Below are 25,515 nucleotides of genomic sequence, written 5' to 3' on the forward strand. Positions count from 1 at the left end.
TGTAAATGAGGTCAGATACAACATTAAGAAAAAAAACCTTAAAAGAGTGCTCAAAAGACTTTAGAGGCAAAGGCGAATTCGTATGCTCACTCACATCGCCATAAAGAATTGGGATCTAAAACAAAACGACTTACAGTTTGAGCACAATTAGCGCTTTCCATTGTATTGAGAGATTTGAGGATAAAAAAAAACAAAAAATGAAGAGAATACTACGAATAGAGTTAGTGGCTATTCGCAAATATTATTAGGCGAGAACTTTTCAACGGACCGAGAACTTTTTAACATATGACATATCAAAACACTTACACAAATAAAACAATTCAGTTTGTTTATATTTAATGTTTTTATATTTGTAATATTCTAATTTTGTATATTTCATTGAATCGATAACATTATAATTATTACGGTGATAAAGAATTCTTATACAATATCGGACGTCTCGTTTGTTACACATACAAACAATATCTCGATATTGAGTATCAAAACAATTTATAAAATTGTATTTATCATAAAATATGAAAACATCAAAATATTATGGCTAACCACATATAAAACGCATTTCATTTTGGGCCTAAGTTATTTAAGAAGACATTTTTAGTAAACATTTCTTCACTCTGGTTCAAAATGGGGAACGGAGTGTCTTATCACTGTTCTTTCTGCCAACCCTTCTGTGTACAGTGTAAAGCTGATTTATCTTAGTAAACAAGTTCATCATTCAAACTAATTATCCACATATTAAAGTTTAATTAATATATTAGCAGAAGCACTCCGAACACCCCTCGTTCTATATTAATTTCTAATATACGCTTTACTACAAGTTATTAATTAGTAACTTATGTTTAGTTTAACACCTTTTGTTACTGTGTATAATATATCACGCTATTAGTGGTAATTAATGTAAGTATAGAGTATGTGTAATAAACAATGTTTTACAGGATCTGTAAAACAAACATATATTGGTATTTACATTGTTAGAGGACATTCGTGGCGCAGGAGGACAAGTGTGTGATTGTAAAAGCGACTGGTTATGGGTTCGATTCCATGCGAGGAATCGAGGAATGAAATATTTATTAATTTCGTCGCTCTGGTATCGAAGCAAAGCGCGGTGTTAAGTTTCCCCATTTACACGCAATCCCTCCAGGATTCTACATTAAATGTGGAAGGGAATGTCTTAACTCTAGGTTCCCTCTGATTACCCTGCTGTGTGCATGATATAGCGTGAAGCTGTATAATAAAATATACAATTTTAACTCGTAGTGCACTCGTTTGGACGTCAACGATACAGTCACTGACTGATAAGAGTCAATTAAAGAGGGCAGCCCTAAATCGATGATTCATTTCCTATTTGGTATCATAGTACTAAAAGGCAATTGATTAGATATATGATAACTACATCTTATACTTGAACGTTATCTATTATAGTTATTTACTTTAAGTAAGACATATACCTACTGTATATGAGGAATTAAAATGTTCATTATATATTATAGTTTCAGAATGTAGCTTTTTTTCAGCTTTTCAGCTTCTTGCTGTACCTTGAACAGAGTAGAAATCGAACTCACAACTCGTCACGAGATCGTAATAATTTAATAAATTTGTAATAAAATTAAACAATCGCATTATTATTTGAATATAATAAATATAAAGTGTATAATATATTTTCTATTGTATACATATTTATTATTTCTTAACGAGCTGTCGTTACTTACACTTTAAAAATGTAGCACATACGAGTAAAACATGTAAAGCACTGTGTACCTACTCATAATTATTATCTGTAGGTACAGACTTAATCGCTCAACCCATATTTCACGATAGTACTAGCAATTTTTAAACAAACTGAGGCGCCTGGCATTGCTACTCGCCTCTGTAAACATGACATGATTTATGATTCATATCTCTTGCTCGAACAGAGTGATAAATTTAAAATAACGTTATACACCACACACGTTATACAAACACAAGTAATAGTGAGAAAATATGAATAAACTGGATAAGTTTCTTTTTTTTGAGCCTCACGCTGTTTCCCGCATACAGCAGTTATATCCAGAGGGTTTCCAGCTAATTATTAATTAACTCCCCCGACTGAGAATTGAACGCACAATCGTCGCGCTACAGTCACACGCCTGCGCTTCCCACGCCGCGACGGCCTTAATTGTACAGAATATAAATCGCCCCTATCTATAAATATTACTAATATTAATACAGTCATAAATATGACAACGATGAGCGTGTGCACGTAAAAATAACCAATATTTTGCGCTAGTATTGTTTGTAATTCAAAGTAAATAAATAATTAAATTCCTTGTAAATTGAACTAAATCTAAGAAAGAAGAAATAAAACACAGTATTGAAATAAGATAAAGATGTGTTTAAATCTGTTACGATGTAAACGGCCCTCTTACGCAAAATGGCTGTATTCAGGGGGAGCGAAGCATCAGGGATTATGGGAGGAACTAAACAGTGAACCGTTTCGGTAGCAAGGCAAACGAGCCAATTACTATTAACTGGTCCATTCTATCGACGGAATACCATTTAGAGATAAAATTGCCGCTGCTTTTACGTGGAGCTAAATATACAACGACAGAAACAAGTTTATTTATCATAGAATGTAGTATAGCTAGATAAAAAAACCTCTTTATTGTGCAAAATTCTATTTTAGGATTAGTATTTAAAGATATCATGTACAAATTTAAAACAGACAGTACAATTACTGGATAAATATTATTTAAGAGCATTAAATTAAACATTCGTACGCAAAGAATATTATTTATTTAATAGTCACGAACGTTATTTACATCTTTTAATTATAGAAGAACATACGATAAAACAAGTATATCCCGAAAATATCTTAAGGTGATTTGCATTTAAACACCCAAAAGTAAAAATAAACAGTATACCTTTAAATGGCATGGGTAAAGGTACCGTATATCCAATGATTGTACGTGAGTTCTAAATATATAAACACGTGTTCTATAACAAGGGCCGTTTGCTGACTATATATACCCAGGACACCCAGGACAGTCGTAAAGAGGGTGTTTTATTCGATGTAGAGCCACACGAAGGTGTTATAAATTCATAGCGCAGTCTCGCATAGGTGACGCTAAATTTACATACAGATACTTTAGTCCAAGCAAAAAATATAAAATATTTCGAAACAACACAAATAACTTCAATTACATCGACATAAATGACATGAGCTGATGAGCATCATCAACCAGTTATTTTACCCACTAGCCCTGTCTTTACTGAGACAATATAAAAAAGTTTATTCAAAAAGTGTCCAGCAAATATAATCAGTGCCAAAATGTATTATTCGTGCGTCAACACTCTTGATTTCGTATTCATTATCGGCCGCTATCATATGACTGGGCGACAGACCAGCCAACGATTACTGATGAGATGGACGCACACCCAATGTAATGTTAATTGAGTTCGTTTCCACGCCGTCTGATGCGGGCACGGAATTTGTATTGTTTGACTGTGGGTAAATTTGTACAAACGATGTCTTGGCGATTTAAAATCGCTGTTACTTTCCTTTTTACCTATCAATGTCTAGTCGAGCTCAGCATTCTTGAATCTTAGAAAAAAGGTGTGTATGCATATTTATGTACTTCTACAAATTTCTTTGAAAGTCAACTTTTAAATTATTAAACACTGAAAAATGTACTGTTTTTGGGATTTACTATTCTGTAGAAGGGAAATATTGTGTTTTCAGCTACTTAAACTTCGTTAAATCACGAGATCTATCAGATACTATTTGGCTTTGTGAAGTAAAATAAAGTGTTCCCTCGAGATGAGGGACGAGGGTATACTAATAATAACACAAATTTCCCAGGCTGTTATTTATTTTATATTATGAACAATCTTTAGGATATTACAACATAAATAAATAATATATGTTTCTACTGTTGGGCTTGTTTATAAGAAAACCACCACGAGATAACTATAATTTTGAGCATTTGAAGGAATTTTTGTATTAATAGGCATACTTGATCAGGAGCATAAATAGAGTATAATTTAGGTGGGCTACTAAATAACCCATATGCACCGTCCATTATGTTATTCTATTTTCGTAATTGATTAATTTATAGCAGACGCCCACAACATTGCTATTAATATCACACGTATAGCTTTAACAGAACTATACACTAAGTAAATACTTTTATATAGGTTGTATAAAAAGTGATGTCATCGTACAGCAATTGTGCTGATCCTACCATAACAAGACGGTTGCCGATTCAAATTTCATATTTAAAATAGTAACGAGGCCAGTCGTGGCGACGGGGCAGAAGCGTGTAAATGTGGTTCGATTCCCACAATAAATTAAAGTGTTAATTCTTCTGGTCTATTAGGAAAAATAATGGTTACGATGTAGCTAAATTACCATATATACGATAGTCTATGTTTGGATGTAAAGTGAAACTAGGAGTGGACACTATTTCGTGACGTGAACTATTCACAAAGGACAAAATACTTACATAATCTACCGAAGCTAAGGGATAGGCGCTTCCTGAGCTTTTGCATTTTGCTCATAGCACCCCCCCTTTTTTCTCTCATTGTCACGCCTGTGGACAAAGAAAATGAACGGATAAAACAAATTTCTTTAAAAGCCATTATATTAATCTAAATCTATTAACATCTTTTTCTACTTCTATTGAAGAAAATTGAATTGCTGTAATATTTACAAAAGCTTTTAATAACAAAACATATTAAAATAAAAAACATATATTTTAATTGCTTGTAAATATATACGTAACTAGTTAAACCTTGTAACAGTTATTAGCTCTCACAACTGATGTATTTCCACCAACCTTGCGGTCATCAATGCACATGTTAATCCAATGATATATTAGGCGCAACACACGCAAGAATTTATAATTGTGCCTAAAGTTATTTATAACAAGTTTAAACTATACAAAATAATAAGAAGAATTAGCCTGCAATAATTCTACTTTAAACATTTAATTTTAATTATAATTAAGATAGGATTTGATTAAAAATATGAAACATTTACTCTGAAAATAAAGTTCACGTCTTTGTATTCGCGACATATAAAGTGCGGTCACTTTCTCTTGCACTTGATAAATTTAGATCCAAACACATGCAAGATACTTTTGTATTGAAAATTATATTAGAACACAAAAGAAACAAGCTGTAGCATAACTAAAAGAAAAACAAAATTTATCATTATCTTTACTACACTATTGTAGTTAAATAACTTAATCGATAAGTGAAACATTCTGTTTATTTGTGTTTTAATGGTACATTTAAATTCAATATATATCACAAGATCGATCTTGACTTTCTAAGGTAAAATAAAATGCTCCCTAGGGATAAAGGACAAAGAAACTCTAATAGCAGTACCAATTTCCCAGGCTGATATTTATTTAATATTACGAACAATCTCTAGAATATTACAATATCTACAGGATATTCATTTATTGCTGAGCTTATAAAGGCAATTTTACTAAGGGATAGATAACAATTGAAACCAATAGAAGAATTTCGCTATTGGATATATTAATTCAAGGTGATATAGGTTACTACACCCGCAGCACGAATAAGATATATGGGGGGCTTCTAAAATAAACGCATATATAGTATACATCCACCAATTTAGAATTTAACTGAAATAACCAAAATTTCATCATATATTCCATATTAAAATGATGAAAGTAAATAATAAAAAAGTTTTTCTTCTTTATAATTAAAAGTGTCGAGTTCGCGGTAGTATGTTTGTGTCATTATAAGTTTTTTATAGTGATGCATAGCTACATGTGAGTTACAAGCTAATCTCAGCGGTGCCTGCTTGCGTGCGAAAATTCCACGTACTCATTAGACTATACTTTTTCTCTTCACACGTAGGATATAATGAACATATATTTTTTTAGATTATTAAAAATACGGAATTATGACCGAAAGTATCTTAACTGTAATACATTAAGAAAATTAATAAATTCGAGATCACTAATTGACATATTTTATCATATAAATTCAAAAACAAGATAATTCAAGAGAATGACAATTTATCTGTAAAACAAACTAGGTGACCTACATTCAATTTGCTAATATAACAAGATTCAAAACATCACACTAACAACTCGTTAAGTAGACGTTAAATTAAAAGGCCTATTACAGTCGTAAGGCAATTTGAAAGTGGCAAGAAAATTTTCTATTTCATTTGAAAATTCTAAGTGGGTCATTTCTTTAATGAGTTTCATTAAAATTGAAATGTCTAAAATGTATCTCAGAGTCTTAAATAATATAGTATTTGATCTCAACCTTGCAATCTTAACAGTTAAGAATATGAACAATATTTAAATAAATTAAACGTTTTGATTCAATAAAAAATATATCTTTATTTTTTTTAAAAATCATATTTAGTACAATTAGTTTACAATAAACAACTCATTGTTAGTTTTCATTGACTACACGAACGAAGTCGCGGGTAAGAATATACAATTAAATACATAAGATTGCATAGCTGACAACATTTAAAAATATATTATCAGCCGAACGTTTCTCTTAAAACAAACTGTATAGATATGGAGATACAACTGACAATACGAATATTACGATTTTGAACTTTATGCCTAATAGCAAATAAATATTGGGTTATTTTCTTGTAATGAATACAGCAAAAAAATCCAATTATTTTTTTATCGATTGAACAGACGACCTAAGAAATCCTCAAAAGGCCTGCGACGTGACCTAAATATTTGCGAGTTGACGCAGTTGGCAGCAATAATGAACTCATAAACAACTCTCGAGAAAAAAATAAGGAATACGCCAATTAAACTACGGAACGCCATCGACGCCCTCGTGACGCACTGGGAACATATTATACCTAAGGTCTACCTAAGGGTCTAAGTCTGATAAAACCAGCAGTTTTATATTTGGCCATCTAGCAGCATTATCTTGGCATAGGCAGTACATAAATGGAAAACGGATATACAACTAACTTCCTAATACCTAAATGGGAAATTCGATAAGATATAAATAAAAAAGATTAAATAGTTTACAACGACTGGTTTTCTTAAAGTTTGGCACGCATCGGAGACGAGACCGCAATCTGCAGCCACTGAGGCCGCTTATCACGAACTGCATTCAATTCGATTGCAGTGACCCACAAAACGTATTACCGTTTAAAATCTTTAAACTTACATCTACTTGTATTAATTTTATACGAATTAAGTAAATACTGAACAAGTAAGTAGGTGCTTGAGGTCAGTTCTAAAAACATGTAATAGTATCAAAGAAATACTGTTCACATCACTAGCATTCTCTACCACGTACGATACCCTGAAACTTGAGGTCAATAAATCTATAAAGGATATCGCGGCAACGTGGACAACACAAAAGGATATTAACCATATAAAATGATTAGGTTCAATATTGAATACGCACCGAGCACTGCCCCAATGGTGCGTGTGTCAACACGCCTAGGGCTTATATAAACACGGCCACCATTGACAAACAATCACGACGTCGACGCTATCTAATCTGAAAAGCGACAGGAACAATATTCGTTCTCGTATACGTGTGCGTGGACGTAAAAATAACTTGACAATAGTGAAATTTCAGAAGTTTAAATATATAGCTTAATAAAAAATAATATTGAGAAATTACAGTTATATAATAATTATATAAAATTACATAATTACAAACGTGACATATTTGGTGTACGTGTTTTTAAAAAAGTCAATTGAAATATTAAAGGTAATATACCATATCAAGTCTTATCGTCATTTACAAATCACTATCATTTTATATCTTCAATGATAAAGTGTATCTCGAGAACACATTTCCGTATTAGCTCGACACGTAATTACTTTAATGATACTCCTTCCGGATCCGCTATCGAGTAGAATTTTCTATTCTTACTAGTGTATAGCCTCCTATAGACTAGAAAAGTGCATGACATTAATCACAAAACATGTTATCTTTCGCCTTTTATTAAATTAAAATAAGCGATTTCATATAATCTTATCCACTTAGATATACAAAGAATTTGTAATAATTATACCAAATTTACACGAGTCCTATTATATTGAAATTAATGTAGATAAAAATAAAATCATTAAAGTAAGTGATCGCTTCAATATACTCAGCAGAAGTAGCTCCAGACGTGTGGTTTTTATGCAAATAAGTTTCCTCGTGTTTTCTCTTTACTCAGGTAATAAAAAGTGGTCGTAAAGCTATCCTCTCTCCACATCCCCGGGGAAACGGTTTAACTGCCAATTTAAGACCGTTATCCATGATTAATGATGTAAAACATGAAACGGTCTTATTTAGGTTAGTTAAGATTAAGATGGCTTTATAATTCGTCTACTGCCGCTTCTCTTTAAATTGAGATTTGACTTTGCTTTTAAATATTAAATATGCTTAAGCAGAAGTTCTTTATAGTTGAAAATATCATATAATATATATTAATATATAATGTAATAAGCCCATATTGCCTCATTATAAACGCCTTTATTTCAATTAACAAATTATTGAGTATATTTAATAATAAAGTTACGACCACATTTATTGGGTAATGTTAAAACACATTAAAGTCCGGGAAAGGTAAGCGTGATAAAGATATTCAAAATATCCTCCAAACCCAAAAGTTTTAATGGATTTTACGATTTTTGTTTCAACCTTTTCGAAATTATTACCAAACTATGTTTGTGAAGTTACCGCAACTTTTACATGTAACGTACAGACATATAAAAACTTATAGCTTACAGATTTAGTACAGTTTATTTGTATAAAAATAACTTGATTTTGGAAGTTATGGAAGTTTATATAGGAATAGATTGATAGAATGTCGATGAGATATATCATATAACAACAAAATAAAACTAATATTTGAATTGATATTATTAAACACAGCAATCTTCATCATTTAAAATTTAAGCAAACACCTAAAAACACACATTTAAAATTTCTAATATTAACAAAAACAATAACAAGAATAATCATCTAAATATGATTCGCCCTACTCGCTATCAAGTGCATTGGTGACAATAAATTGGGGGGGACGAGCCAGATACCAAGTTCCGCATACCGGGAATGTCCGATGAACCCGATGCTCACGTCTCGCCCACGCCCGCCGGTCCACTCGACATTAATCCGGCTAAATGTAAGTGCTTTATGTGCCAAATTGATATATGGATTGATTTTCGAGGGTTTTTAGCATGGTATTTCTTTGTTGAAAATTACGTTAAAAAATTAAAATTTAAATAAAATACCTAAGCTCAATGGCGTGAATTGGATATCGAAATGTGTTTTAACTATTTTTACAAAGTCTACCCTGAAAATACTAGAAATAGACATAATCAAAACAAACACAAAGAAATCACTAAGATAAAAGTTGTTACATACTACTCTGTTACTATCATCAAGAAATCTGCTATCGTAAACGGATCTATTAAGACGAAAATTCATTTAAAGATTTTCCAATTTTCCCACAAATTACATAAACGTAAACCAACAACGTTTTCATCTTTAGGAGATGAAATAGACGAAACTCATCAAGCAGCATTTTATTGCTTCGCATAAACCATACTTGCTACTCCAAGAGCTATAAAGATGATCGACTACAAAATTAAATTAAAGCATTGGATCTTTTGCTGCAATTCTAAAGAAGATATTAACCAACTGCATAAAATGTAAATAGAACAAGTTACAGTCTAAATCAACACGACTTGTGTTAGTCAAAGTAAACAGTTATTTCCTAATATAAAATTGGTGTGTCTCCTACATATAGTCCTTGTTATATCAGGTTTGTACACCTTCGCGCTTTATAATGTTGTAATGCATTAACCAATTTCAATTAGCTAATAGCGAAGCCTTTCAAAAATGATAAGTCAGATGAAAATAATATTTTTTATGAAACCAAGAATAGGAGCTACATTCAAAATGTATTAATGTAATATATCAGAAACACAATTCATTAAGTTCACAACTACTTAAAGTTTTGTAAATGTTACAATATTATTGAAATCTTTTATATAATGTTAAAAAAACTAAGCCCCAATGTCAAAAATAAAATGTTTTATATTGTTATGTTTGTGAACATTAAAATGAGAAATAACTCAAATTCTTTTGTTTCACTTATGCAGACAATGTTATTTCAAAGCGAGGGTAAAACTCTGCAATTACCGAGCAGATGAATTAACATTGCATTCTAAATGTGCATTTTTAATGCAATTAACAACGCACTAGTGCTAGCACAAATATGAAATATTTATTAAACACAGACACTTGAACTCAATTTTTGTTGTTTTTAAGTAGATTCAATTTAAATAATAGCGGGGTCGCTACAAGAATCAGCCAGTATAATTAGAAAGTTTAATTTTATTAATATAATTAAAAATACAGAACACGACACTTACTGATATTCATCTAAGTTTTATCACAAAATATAAAGAATTCTGTAATAAAAGTAAATTAATTAAAAAAAACAATTGAACATGAAATTAAATCAAAGATCAATTATAACCCGGTTTGTATTAGTACAATAATTCTGTCAACTATCTGAAAGGAAAATAAAATAGAGCGTGACTGGAAACATGATCATGTAGATTATGACCGCGATTTCATATGGGTGGACCACAGAATTGAGTCTACAGAGAAGTTAAGTGTGACTAACATAACACTGTACTTCTGTCTTCTTTTTAGACATTTCTATAGACACGTCGATAATATTTATTAGGATAAAAGCTATAATTTGTATGAATTCAGAATAAGAACTAAATATTTCATTAAAATCTCGTAGAAAAATAAAATAAACTGTCTCTAAAACTTTCAAAGTATCTCAGAGTGGCCATTGTGAAGCAAGTGGTACGTCTAACCAAACTATGTAATAGAAACAACAAAGGCAACAGCGCTGGCGTGTTTTGAACATGCGAAAGTCGTTCGTCGACCTTGCGCGGCCCGCGTGCCATTCCACCCACCCTGCGCCCGCGCCGCTGCAGCTAAACAGGCTGGTGCATACAAAACGTGAACAGATAAGTATATGGTGATTTTAAGAAGTTCTTAGAGGTAATTTATAATTCATTAAGCAATTCGTTAACTTAATAATTATGTAAATGAATGTATTACATGTACAAACATAAAAAATAGTATTTTTCAGGGAAGTAAAAAAATATATTATTTGGAAACGCATTCTATAAAAAAAGGTATTTCCTTCTTCCTGGCATTAATCCCGGCTATTGCCAGGGTCTGCCCTCCTACTCAACCTACTCCACTTTGCACGATCTTTTGCGTCGATAAAAAAGGTATTTATAATTATAAAAATTACAAGTTATATAAAAAATAATTTCTAGGCAGTCAGTATAATAAAATACAAATATCGATTAAAGATGACACTACTGGCGCCATAACCCGATGAGTCTCGTAGCATATTTGAATGTCGGCCAAAATATGTTTTCGTGTGCTCCAGTTTTACCGTCAGAAACTTTTGCATAAATATATAGTTTTAATTGAATGCGGTGTTTATTTTTTATACTTTTATTATATGAGTCACAATTTTAAAATTTAAAAAAATCTTTTAAGCATTACCGAAGTTAATAAATACATTAATATCTAAAATCTGTGTATAATAAAAGCTAGTAAAAATAAGTTTACCTATACTTTGCAAGACTCTATAGTCTATAGTGGTATACCACTATGTCATACAAATAACAGAAACAAAATCACACAAGTACCAGATGAGTCAGACTGTAATGAGTCGTACGTATTGTTAAAACAAACACTAACAAGTGCGTTGGCGTTGCGAGTTTGATTAGACCGCTTGCTACAACTTCACAGATACTAACTTGTGGACTGTACTGACCTACCTATACGAAATATAACGAATAAACAATAATTATGTAGTCTTCTATAGCTATTAGATAGTATTAAACATAAAACTGAAGCATAATTTAAAATTGAATTCTTCTTTTGCATTCTTAAAATGCCTTTCATTTTTGATATAACATTTTAAAGGAAACTAATTAAAAAAGTTATGCTGCTTAAGTTACACTACGAAAGTAATAAGTTTAATGCTAACTTTATCGTTATTACAGGGTTTTCTTTGAAACCCGATCCAGTTTAAGAATTGATATTTCATAATTAATTTTGATAGATTTTTCAAAATCTTTGATATAGTACTTTAATTTTGTTAACAACTAATTGTAATGTTGTCAATAATGTGATATACATATGCATATACGAGAGAGAGAGAGAGAGAGAGAGAGTCAAATTAGGCCCGCCTTCAACGTGTTCCAAATCAATGTTTTCCTCAATGTGTGCACCTTGCAACAATTTGAGTCAGTATTTAGAGGTAATTTGGAACGATTCTAACAACAACTGTTACTAATTCAGTAATGATTCATTTCTTTAAGCATAAAAATATTATTTGATTCGTACAGATAAATATTTGTATGGAAAAATAACAATAAACATTATGTCAACTAATTTCTAAGTAATCTTATGTACTATAAGTTCCTTGAATATCTACTTAACAATAATGAGTTGGTTCATGACTATTACAATCTATATCTTTTTAATGACCACATTATATAATAAGTATTTCTGCAGGTGATTTTTATCAAATTAGGTTTTTTTCAGTCTAAAATACAAAGTTCTATGTCTGATAAACTTTTAAAAATATTACTTCATTATTTTAATCTGTTTTACGCTATGTATGCGTTTATTTAAGATTTGTAGTTTTTAATGTAACAAATATTATAATTGTTATTCTCGTAACCGGTGTTCAGGCAAAGCGCGCGGTTGAGCTCCGCCACTGAACACCCAATGGCTTCCAGAAGCTCTCTCTCAACCTCTGCCTACCCTGCTGTGTACAGGATACAGCGTGACGCTATAAAAAAAAATAATGGTATTTGGCTTTGCATATTTTTTTAAATACTTACTGTAATAGAAAAAAAAGATTAAGTATAAAACTTACATGATAAGATAAATTGAACAGCTTTCTCGTACAAAGTTGTACTGTAGTTAACTATTACTAGTTAACTACATTCTAACATTAATAAGTCAAGGTATAGCGTCATCCCAATAGGTTATATATTTAGTAGTCTTAAGGAGTGGGTTTCGACATAAGAAGCAATTTTAAAATTTAAATTCTACAAGACGAAAACCTACGACGCCTCTGCTTCCGTACATGACGCCATGCATACCTCTTGAATTTTAGTCATTAAAATTTTCTGTTGCGGTGAATGCTTAAATAATAATTTTAAATTATATTCCTTACATATTTAAATATCTCATTTACATATGAAAACTAAGCTAATTCAACATAATAGAGCTATTAAGATCAAAATTTTTCAACAAAATTATTATGTATTAAAGCCAGTCATGGCGCAGAGGTACAAAATCTGACTGTAAACACGACCAGTAGTGGGCTCTATTCTCACCCGATAAAATGAAATATTTAATATTTTCATTTCTTCTCTCTTCTGACGAGACAAAGCGCGGAGTTCAGTTCCGCCACTCAACACGGAATGCCTCCAGAATTCGACGGGAAATGGGGAACGTAGACTCTTTACACAAGGTTCCCTCTGCTTCTATTCTGCAGTCTGCAGGATAAGCGTGACGCTAAAAAATATATATCTTTGTTCAGTCAACATTCTTTGGAATGTTACTGTCATATGACATAATTATCAAACCAAGGCTCGTTTAGCCATTTACAAACAAACAGTATTTACAATGGAGTTTAATTATCTTGTATTTATTTGCTGTATCTAATGTGAAAGTTAATACTTAAATTGTAAACAAAGGATAAACTGTGATTACATTTCAAGATTTAATTGTATTTTAAAAGACGTTAAATTATGGCGTAATAATAAATAGATTAGTATTTATATCATAAAATAGATTAAATATTTCGTGGTTATTATGCACAGACACTATCAAGACATTTCAGAAATTTCAATGACAAAAAAAAATTAATAATATTTAATGAACAATTGAATAGAAGCAATACACTAAAATAAGCTACTATAGCAATCGAATACCTAAATAACCATTCACATATTGGAAATACAAGCCATCGAATACAAAGTTGGGGACAATTTAGATGGACAACAAAATCTATAATATAGACGAGACGCGGCTAAAAACTATTCAAGCACAACTGAAACGAGATCCTCGCCTCGCTCAGAAACCCGCTTGGAATATTAAACGTTTACTTTTTTTCTACATAGCAGTCAGTAGCAGGTGTTTATAATGCGGTCTGTTCCCGAAATTGTAATAAAGCCGTGACGTTGTAACATCATTCACTTTGGAGTTTCGTGGGATAGCGACTCCTCCGCTCAAATTATCTTTTAGTTATGAGATTTTATAACGCACTTAGAAAAAATATTATTTTGAGTACCTTTTCTTAAGATTTAAAGTATAATTTTAACAGGAAAAAAGTCTTTATTCTATTATTCAGCAGTATTAGATAAGAATAATGACATGTTTATAACATAAACCAAGTTTACGAGGCATACGACAAATGACCTCGAACCTGTGACCCTGCGCACTGTACAAACTATTGTAATGTAAATGAAATGAACGATGCATGTATTTGTATACGAAGATTACAATAAGCCTCGCCATATGGAAAAACAACTATGCATTTTTCTTTATTCTCGTAAGTTATGAATAAATAGCCAATGAAATAATTACTAAAACTCCATTTTAGGGTCCCAAAGCCTAGTCTCTAAACATGATTGAGTAGACTACGTAGCTTAACGCCGTACACCGTATGTAGCAATGAAGGAGCCTAGTGTTAAGGCACTCCGCTCGCCATTTTGCGCCAAGAGACGTTGCGTGTTGAATGACGGAACTCAACAATGTGCTTTTTCTCGACAATAGAGCGAAGAAATCAAAATATTAAATATTTCATTTCCTGGAGTTGGAATCGAACCCAGAACTTGTTGCGCTTACAGTCACACACATGTGCCCCTGCTCCACGATAGACCTAACTCATGATTGATTAGACATGCTCACTATTTATTTACCAACTATTTTAGATTTAAATGTAACTCATAAAAAGTAAAATAATACCATTTATTATAATAAGAAACACAAAGTAAATATAAAGTATCTAAATATACACATTGTGTACACAATTACCTGTTAACGCGTACACAAAAATCACGTTACCAAGATCAAATATTTCCCTTCCACATTAGATAATACTTAAACGTTAAGTAGATCTCTACACATGTTGTTTATACATATTTGCGGATCACGAGTTTTCTATTCTTCATCCATACAAATACGTAATCGCCTTATGATTAGTTTATAAATATATAAGTAGTATACAATGGTGTGGACAAAAACTTTTAACATATATAATGTGAGATTTCTAAGTCGGTGAGTGGAGCCCTGACCTAACAGGCTAACACCGCGGTCAACGAAGCGTTCATTTTCTCACCAAGTTTTCGTTATAATAAATAATATATTCTCTCATATCTGCCTTATTTTCTATAATATAAAAATTCAAGCCTAACTTAAAACCCTCTAAGTACACCCAACTATTGAAAACAACCCGGATAACAGAGAAAGTAAGTATTTACTGGGCGCCTTCATTTTGGATCCATTAAGACTTGAAGAATGGAAGACTGTTTTTACAACGTTATAAAGTATAATGACGACGGTCAAAAAGATTATTTTTTAATACCCGATTAAAATCAAAATTTTAGTTATTGATAATATTCATGTCAATCATATTTAATGTATACTATTTTATTAGAGAGATTTTTATAAGTTTAAGTTTAAACAGACGTAACCTTTTAACTTAGTGTACGGTTTGAAAAATAATATTATTATCTTTTTCAACTACAGTAGCAGCTCCCATAGAGCAATTAGGAGATTTCTAATTGTACCAGATGGTACAATTAGAAATACGCTATCTTTATCTTATTAGTATTTATTTATATTTATACTAGTGGGCCCGGACGCGGCTACGCCCGCCAAAATATAAGCCTAAATAATTAAAATAAGTTAAAAAATAATAATAAGTGGAGATTTATTATTAGAAAAAATATCTGAGTAACCTAAATGAACAAACAAAAGACGTAAAAGTAACTAAAGGAAATTCTTAATATTAGAAAAAGTACATACAGTTACAGTTTAGAAACAGTAAAGTTTGCCGTGCGCGCGTACTAAACATTTTTCTATTTTAAATAATTATTAATTTTTGCGAACAATATTAAATAAAATCTCAAATGATTAAAATTACGATATTTTAAGTGTATAACATCGGTATAGATAACCGAACTGAGATAAATTAATTATAAGCAGCAAATAATTACATAAAAAATAATAGTAATTCGAAAATATATAAAAATTTACAAAATCATCAAAGTCATCTGCCCGTTCGCGTCGGTCATACTATACCACTCGTAGGCTAGGTCATTTGGAATCAGTGACATCTTATTTATTAGAATGTTACACAGTAAACTATAGACGCTGTAGAGGCCGATATGGCCAACAGCATACTGCTCATTCGAAAAAAAAAGTAAACTATAATTTCCATCTAGATGAAATGCTAAAAGTGACTATTATATTTATTTTCATAAGGATGAATATCAAATTAAAGAAATCATCTAATTTTTGTAAATGTATACAAATCTATATCAGCGCGCGCCTTGTATGCATTAAGCAAACTCACTTTGGGTGACGTTTTCTTAAAACAACAAATTTTGCAAGCCGTTGCTTAGCAACGCGTAGCGACGATTGTTATTAACATGGCGGAATAAATTGCTTGTCAAATTAATTATTTTAATATATTGGTATATATCGAAAATATTACAAATATGAGAAAAAAAAAGTATCCTATGTTCATCCCGGGACCCTCAAGTATCTCTATATGAGTATTTTATAACAATTAAATTAGCGGTTTGGCCCTGATTGCGTAAAAGACAGACAGACAGACAGACAGACAGACAGACAGACAGACAGAGTTACTTTCGAATTTATAATATAGGTATGGATCAAGCGATTTCTTTTTGTGGTGCACACCACAAAAAGAAATCGCTTGATGATAATAACCTACTCCTAGTAGAAGTAGAGGTCTATTAATAATAATTTTATGGTGAATAAAATTACTTTTTAACGCTAAATTGGTATTTTACAGTTAAATTTCTTTGAGCACTCAGAGTTTATAGAAAGTTTTAGAAAAACTTCGTAAAAAAAATGTAACAATCATTGCAAGTTTTAACAATATACTATAGTGATACTTATACAGACAGCACTACAATTTAGCTAGAAACGTTTAAAATAAGGCGACTAAGTTGTAATTTTTCATATACAAATTACATAGTAGTCACCATCTATTTTAAATACCATAATTTGTAAAGAAATTAACTGATACAGAATAATTGACGTCATTTACAAGAAATCATTTTAAAAATCTCAGAAATATTTTTGTATGAAAAACTCGTACTAAAATTCTCGATATTTTTAAAATATAATATCTTTATTTTAAATTAAAAACAATAAGAGCTTAAATAAATAGTAAAACATTTATCAAATTATACAAGCAAACTAGATTTAGATTATGGCCAGTCATGATTTTTCACATCCAGTCTATTTACATCCGGTAGAGTCGTTGACCTGACCGAAGAGGCACCTGCACATCAGATTAACATCTGACGCCTAGCGGATGCGTTGTCAAGGTTGGGCTGTCGAGTTTCAATCAATTACTGTCCTGTGATTTCCGGTAAGAGAAGTACCACCTGGCATAGTGCCTGCAGATTTGTACTTACAACAATAAGATGAATGATGTAAGCAAGTAAATATCTAAAGACTTAAACGAGATTTAAAAACAATAACAATGTAGTGCTCAGAGATATTAAAACTCTTAAGTAAATATACCGTGAAAACAAGCTGCGTGTAAGCTTGTATATATAGTATACTAGCGGCCCGCCAACGGCTTCGCCCGCGTGAACTACGTTATTATTAATTTCTGTCTCCATGAGTACCTACGTCCCATATCTGACGTCCATGCAAAATTTGAGACTCCTAGCATTTGTAGTAACGAAGTTTCATACAAATTTCAACCCCAAAAACGACCCCTTAGGAGTCGAATATTGCAAATTCACGTCTTAGCGAGCACCTACGTCCTATAAGTAACTCCTGTGCAAAATTTCAGATTTCTAGCACATGTAGTTCCTCAGATTTCGTGATGAGTGAGTGACCTTTCGATTTTATATATATAGATTAAGGTTGAATTAATTATTAAATCATTTTCATGAGAGCTACTGTGCCAGACGATAAATATTACCAATTCAATATAACCGCACATTACTAAACCTTCATAGGAAATTTATTTAAAAAAAAATTCACCAGACATTGTAATGTAATGCATGAGTCAGTAGTACTCAGTTCCTGATATCTGGCCTTCATTTTATTTATCGTTTCATATAAAAGTTGAGTTTGTAAGTTTAAAGATTTGTTTATATTTACAAACTTTAATGTTATCAATAATAACTCATAAGTACCCATTGATTTGGAGCGAATACAAAGGGCCGCGCCCATTGTATTGTACAATTACTAGATATATAGAAAATTGTTTATATATTCGTACACATTTTTTAACCGAAATATTACCACATTTTAAGTATCAGTTGGACTATAAAAAAAAACTTATTAAACTTGTCATAAGATTAAAATAGTAAAAAACTCGTTAGTACCTCAAAAGTACTCAAGCGTTGTTCTAAAATTTTGTAATTACATCTCAAAAGTCCAATTACCAAGATAAATTGTAGATTTAAATATACTTTCTCCAATCAAAAATGACCTAAAACGTTCCTCATACTTAAATCATTTAATATTATTCACGTTTCAACATACATTGTTGCATGATCATTGTAGTAAGTTACCGGAGCAATAGAGTGAACCTTTGGTTGCACAGCGCACTTGATATAGAGTATAGAATTTATGTCACTAACAAGATAGAACACGCGCGAAGGGTTGGGTTAGAAACACCTTAAGTGCAGTTCGATACGACAAGGTGTAAAAAAAGCGTATTTTAATTGAAACGCGAAACAAAAAATTTAATAACTTGACAAATACATTAAAACAAAAGTTGCCCAAAACTATTATTTGGAGTATAAAATAACACTAAATTATAATAACTGTGAAATAGTTAAACAAATAACTTAACAACGAGCTAAATATAAGTGACAAAGAACCATGAAAGATATACGAGTATTACCTTCAGAGATGGTGGGCAACACGTTGACGAAGTTAACAATCCCGACGCCTGTTAGCTGACTCATTCACAAAATCAATTCAGCACTTCTAAGAAACGTCCGCGGACCGTATCCGCTAGGAATACAACAAAAGCCTCAACAGCGGTAGCACTTCAACATCACACAGCCCACATAGATAGATCCGCCATTTTTCGGCACTTTAGATTTGTATCATCACACACATGCGTACAACTGACGAAGAGAACTGCCAGACGCGAAACCGTTACAACAAAAACGTGGTGCGGTCACTGATCACTTTTTCTCGTAAGCGAGAGAAATGTGAACTATCATATGAGTGCGACCCAAATAGTTTTTCTTATTAAGAGATGCGCGCGCGCCGTCCTCTCGCAATGAAGCGCAGGGGCCTACTGAATACTGGACAAACGACTCGTTTGTCGACGAAACGAGTCGGCAAACGCCCGTTCGCTAGTTTACCTCTTATCTCGCGATGACAGTGTATTCGCCCGGTTATTCGAGACTGCATTTACTAACTGGTTCCCGATGTACTATATCGGCTTAAACATAGGAACAAAGATATTCATTATAAAAATAATTATATTAACACAATATGTATTATATTCTTATTAATCAAAATAGCCCAAAATAGATAATAATGCAGTACAAATGACGCTTATAAATACGGTAAACAGTATAAATAAATTTAGTACCTCTTATGCTAAAAATAAAAATTACACATTTGGAGTTGGGACAAACCACTCGGATTAATATAGAATATTTATGTTGTTCTGTTTGTATATTTACATTGTTTGTCTCTATCTGCAATTTAAACAAGTAGAGTCCCAGGTAAACCATGTTACAGATTACTTTTAAGATTAACAAATTTTTACTGTAAATCAAATATCATCATTTCAAAGTTCTTGCTTTCAAACTTTTACTAAGGAGCTTTAAGTGAAAGATCATGAAATTGTACGATTTACGGACTTCAATACAAGTTAATTGATTTGCTTTCATTAAATAAGATAACCTACATTTGTAATGTTTATCTGATAACTTTCATATTTAAACAAGTCTATAAACAAACTAATAAATATGAAATGTTGATTATAATTGATCCAAATTTACATATTATTGAGAAACAATTCACGTAAGCCTCTGACTCTATATTGAGCAATTTATAATCTAAACGTTTAAACGATATTAATGTGTTGTTTTTAATTAACACATTAATTTGAACATGCCCTTAACTGAAATATTTTCAAGAAATTATATTTTTTTAATAAGATTTATGTTGCACATTATGTAATGTGAGGCAATCAATATTTTTAAAATCAAATATTTCTCTACATAATAACAATTTTCACAGCAAGCTTCAAGCTTCAAGCTTTCAAACCAATTTTCTCGAAGTCTATGTTTTGGTAGATACAATATTTCCAAAATGGTTTAACATATCTATCAATTAGATACACTTTACAAGGAATATAGTAGGGCCATTGTAGCTTTTTTGTAATAGCCTCAAAGTATCTATACTAAAAATAACTTTTTCAATAAATAAACAATGCACATTTAGGACAACACACCCGTCCCACTTTCCCCTACAAAAAATAATATATACTTCTCAAACAAATTAAATTAAAAATGCTTTAACATAATATCATCATAACACGTAATATTTCATCTCTAAATGTATAAAAATTAAGATAATTAAAACCGTCGTATTACCGTTATACGTGATACTGTTTTCCGCAATGCCACTTTAGAAATTCAGGAAACCACGAGCGCATAAAATGATGTGCATTAAAAAAAAGTAGCGATGATAATTATGTTTATCAACATTTTGCCTTTCGCGAAGCAACTGCAGTTACATTCGAGCTGTGTAACTGCAATCCAATTATATATATAGTAATTATATATATAGTACTAGCGGCCCGCTCGCGGTTTCACCCGCGTGAACTGTGTTATTATTAATTTCTGTTTTCCATGGCTACGTCCTAGTGACGTCTATGCAAAATTTGAGACTCCTTGCATTTGTAGTAACGAAGTTTCATACAAACTTTCAACCCCCAAAACAACCCCTTAGAAGTCGAATATTGCAAATTCCCGTCTTAGCGAGCACCTAAGTCCTATAAATAACTCCTATGCAAAATTTGAGATTTCTAGCACATGTAGTTTCTGAGATTTCGTGATGAGTGAGTGACCTTTCGATTTTATATATATAAATACACTGGGTGTTTTAACGTGCCGTCATTTCATTTAAAATGAAAAACGCTACCAGAGACATAAATAATTGACATGGGAATCAATCAATGTGGCCGACCGATAAATTGTACTGAATATCTAATTCAATCGATTTTATATAAATGCATAGAACTCGTGTGTGCATAAGTTTTGAGACAAACGGGTTTTAAAAAATTAAAAAATATGAAACTGAAACTTCATAAACATTATTATTATTAGTACTACGAAATAATGATAATGAAACTATAGTAATAATACTATAATAACATATACAAGCCATTATCACATACTGAGGTTAAAGTTACTTCGTAATTATACACGCATTGTGAGTCTAATTTTAGAATATAAGGAAACGTGTTGGTTGTATGATTTGTATAATTTAATTATTTATATATACAACTGAATTATAACATATTATAGCTTCAATAATATTTAAAATATATATGTTCATATATGTACTTATAAAGGTCGTATTTTTATGTTTCTTTTCGCCATCATGCAATGCAGTGTAGAGTTAACGTTATATCAAAGTATCTAAAGCTTGCCGTTCTGAATTTATCGAAAACCAGTCCCACTGCTAGCATTCAAACTGCTACATTACTTCCACACTTCTGTTTCTCACTTTTCAATGAATTTTTGATTGCGTGGTAAGTGATGGAACACGACTAGCTTCTTTTTTAACATATTCACAGCAATTCCTATAGCAAAGCCAAATCTTATTTTGCCTGTATGCCAAACTACAGCCTAGCCTACAGCTAGCCTGTATGCCATTCTGATGTATAAGCTATTATTGCATTGTAACGGCTTCTGTAAATGCGTTCAATAGTTTTTGCGTGAAAGTGGAACAAACAAAAAAAAAGTGGAATCCATCCTCATACAAACATACAAACTTTATTTATGTTAATTGTTAACAAGTTGATGAGAAAGCGTTTACATTGGATTTTCATTTTCATACTAATCAAATAATGTGAAAAAAAAGAAAGAAATCTTGAAACACATTTTTCCATTGCTTATGCAACATCTGATACTAATGATTCTTATTTAAATAAAAAATTACCACGTCACGGCGCCACTTTGATCACAAGCGTGTTGTTAGCGACGTAACAACGTATCTACAGTTGTACCTACCTACGTATATTAAATAAAAAAGAAACGTATTACTTAAATATATAAATCGTGCTCACGATTTAGTAAATTTAGGCAGATACGTTTTAAATAAACAAATTTTAATGTTGTCTAAAAATAAAATTAAACCATGTAGCTATATCCATCCGCACAAACCAAATATTGAATTTTTTCATCAGCCGTGACATGTAAAAATAGCTTTCAAAAGTTTATCTTGTGATACGTCGTGTAGGTCATTGCTTCATTTTAATAAAGGTGATGTTATTTTTTTAGGTCATGTTTTTTAAGCCTTTTCTATTTCATAAAAGATATACATTGAACTTTGCTAGTTATTAAAATAAATCTATCATGTTTAAATCCAGCAATTATTTTCTGCTTTACTAATTTTTATAATGGAATTTGCAATTTCAGTTATATAAAGGATTAACAACTTGTATATAGAACGGATTAATCATTGATAAGGTATGCACATTATTAAATACGAATAATCTCATCAGTACAATCGAAGCATTTTAATACAGCGTGAAATATGACGTACAAACTCGTGCACATTCGAATACAAATCGTTAATTATTCTAGTAGGTATGCGACAACAAACGGCAGGACAATGAAATATTTGTTGGTCCACATCCTTACAAATGTGTGTCAGCTATAATATCGCATGGAAGCATCACGACCGCGCATTTATCGATTGAATGCTTCATACATTTCATGTTATCATTAAATTTCATGAGGAAAAGGAGCACGACTGGTTTATGCACAACATCTTTGTACTAGAATACGATTGAATAATAATATTCAATAAAATTCTTGTGTAGATATGAAAGAAAAATATTTTAGTGTACGTATATCTTTTTTATATTTTATACTATTCTTACAATTTATGCTAAAGTGAAAAAGTTGACCGCCTTATACGTGACTAGAAAGTGGGTTAACGTAAACTAAACAATAAAAACGATAAATATTAATATTTGAAAAAAATACTATATACTATATAATATAAAGGTAATAATTTCATCTAGACAAACCTTTTGTAATATTTTTTAACATCATATGGAATAATACGAAAAATAATACTGAGCAATTTGACAACTACAGTCATTCCTTTCAAGTGATTCCTTCCGATGATATTTTTATGTCAATAATTTATATTCTAGAGACACGCAAAACCATTTTTTAATGATAATGTTTCATACTTTTAAATAAAACAAGATAATTTTTATATTGCTTTAAATTGTCAGAATAGATATTTTTTAACGAAATTAATAATTGCAGACTCTAGATCGTTCTAGTGTGGTAGTGGTTTATATTTTTTTCAGGAATCACTTCAAGAAAAACTTAGCATATATAAAATATTGTAAAGTTATTTCAAAATTGTTGATATCTCCCGAATAAGGTATAAATTTAAGTAATGAACCTGATAATAAGATGCTTATCTCACATTTAGTTTCTTTCCATTCTACTAGTCTGTACACGAGGGCAAGTTACCAGCAGGGCACACTTGCTGCAGGCGTGCAAGCGCCCTCAGTCTATTTACAAACTAGATTAGAACCCTTTGAATGTGTCACTTTCTAGTTGATCTACTTACGCCATAATTACTTCTATCGTATAAGAAGTTATACATTTATTGATTCTTAAATTTAGTATTATACGAGAAAATAAAAAAAAAACAAATGTACTAGATAATCTATTTTCTATATAAAGTATAGAATATGATTTACTTGTTTCTCAATCTAAACAGTGAGCTAAAACTTAAAACAACAAAATATAAACTTGACGTTTTGCTTTAACAAACACATAACATAACGAGGTCAGGTTCGTTCCCATGACCATTGCAATAACTATAAATTAAATCGTCTATTTTATATATAACGTTTAAACATCTACAACAACTACTCTATAATAGCGCTATAGAAATTCAATTATCAAGGACTTACTTTTCTTATGGGTCCCAAAGGTATCCTCATGGCCGTTGTACGTTGTGTCCTCATCGTACTCGTACACCTTAAAACTGTCGAAGGAATACAGTTTGGCGGCTTTTCGGTCTCTTTTCACACGAAAACAAATTTTTACCGCTCTATCGACACCCGTATCAATAACAACCGAAGACGTCGACCGTACGATATTTCAAAATATAACAAATATAAACAAATCACGCACGCAACCAAGCCGTCACGAAATCAATTCGACAATCGGAAATAGTATTACGCGAAAAGCATTATTCTGCCAACAATGACTTATATTATCCGGGGGAAGTAAGTAAGACGTAGTAAGTTGCAAATTTAACGTCAAGTTCGTGTAATATTCGTCCGGGACGGTCGGTGAGGCGGGAGCGCTCGGGGATGACCGCGTGTCGTCTGGCCGGGTTCAGTCTCCCGACTCGCCGCGCCGGCGCCCGGAACCGTGTCAGACGGAGCACCCCGGCCTTTCATAGATACACCTCGCTGCGAGCCTGACGCATCAATACATAGGTTACCTACTGTATGCAAGCGTGATTGCTGCTTGCGTTTTTATTTTCGTTTCTTAGATTGCAAATATTGTATGTCATTCATTGATGCAATATAATTATGCGTTAGACTGCATAAAAAATATAAATTTGTATTGAAATACATATAGTAAAAACTACTACACAAATTACATATATAATCAGCTTCACGCTGTATCCACACACAGCAGCGTAGGCAGAGGGTACCTAGTGTTAACCTAGTGTTGTTAAGACACTGCGTCCATCATTTTCCGCCCAATTCTCAAGGCATTGCGTGTTGAGTGGCGAAACTCAACGCCACACTAATATAAATAATTATTTCATTTTCACGAGTTGGTATTGATCCCACAACCAATGGCGTTTACAGTCACATCCCTGTGCTCCTGCACCACGACATATATCCAAATTTTTTTCAATTTACATTCAAATAAATAATTTCAATGTCACGGTGCAAAGTAACTTAATTAATTC

At 31.7% G+C, this 25,515-nt stretch overlaps 1 protein-coding gene across 5 annotated transcripts in view; it reads right to left on the reverse strand.

The window, feature by feature from the left end:
- Positions 1-25,515, reverse strand: part of Eip63E (cyclin dependent kinase Eip63E) — a 68,255-nt gene that overhangs the window by 38,177 nt on the left and 4,563 nt on the right. The window contains exons 1-2 of one of the 5 annotated variants that reach the window (XM_085187690.1): positions 24,497-24,902; positions 4,482-4,568 (exon numbers count right to left, since the gene is read on the reverse strand). The exons of 1 other annotated variant lie outside the window; for it this stretch is intronic. In XM_085187690.1, the coding sequence (XP_085043816.1) occupies positions 4,482-4,560 (79 nt within the window). In that variant the 5' untranslated portion in view covers positions 4,561-4,568; positions 24,497-24,902. Of the gene's footprint in view, positions 1-4,481; positions 4,569-7,410; positions 7,556-19,201; positions 19,621-24,496; positions 24,903-25,515 lie in introns of those variants that run through there. 3 more of the 5 variants (XM_085187687.1, XM_085187689.1, XM_085187686.1) reach the window with 3 other exon arrangements.

This window comes from Heliconius melpomene, chromosome 7 (assembly GCF_056956725.1).
Source record: "Heliconius melpomene rosina isolate 202511_hmr_F chromosome 7, ASM5695672v1, whole genome shotgun sequence".
Taxonomy (NCBI): domain Eukaryota; kingdom Metazoa; phylum Arthropoda; class Insecta; order Lepidoptera; family Nymphalidae; genus Heliconius; species Heliconius melpomene.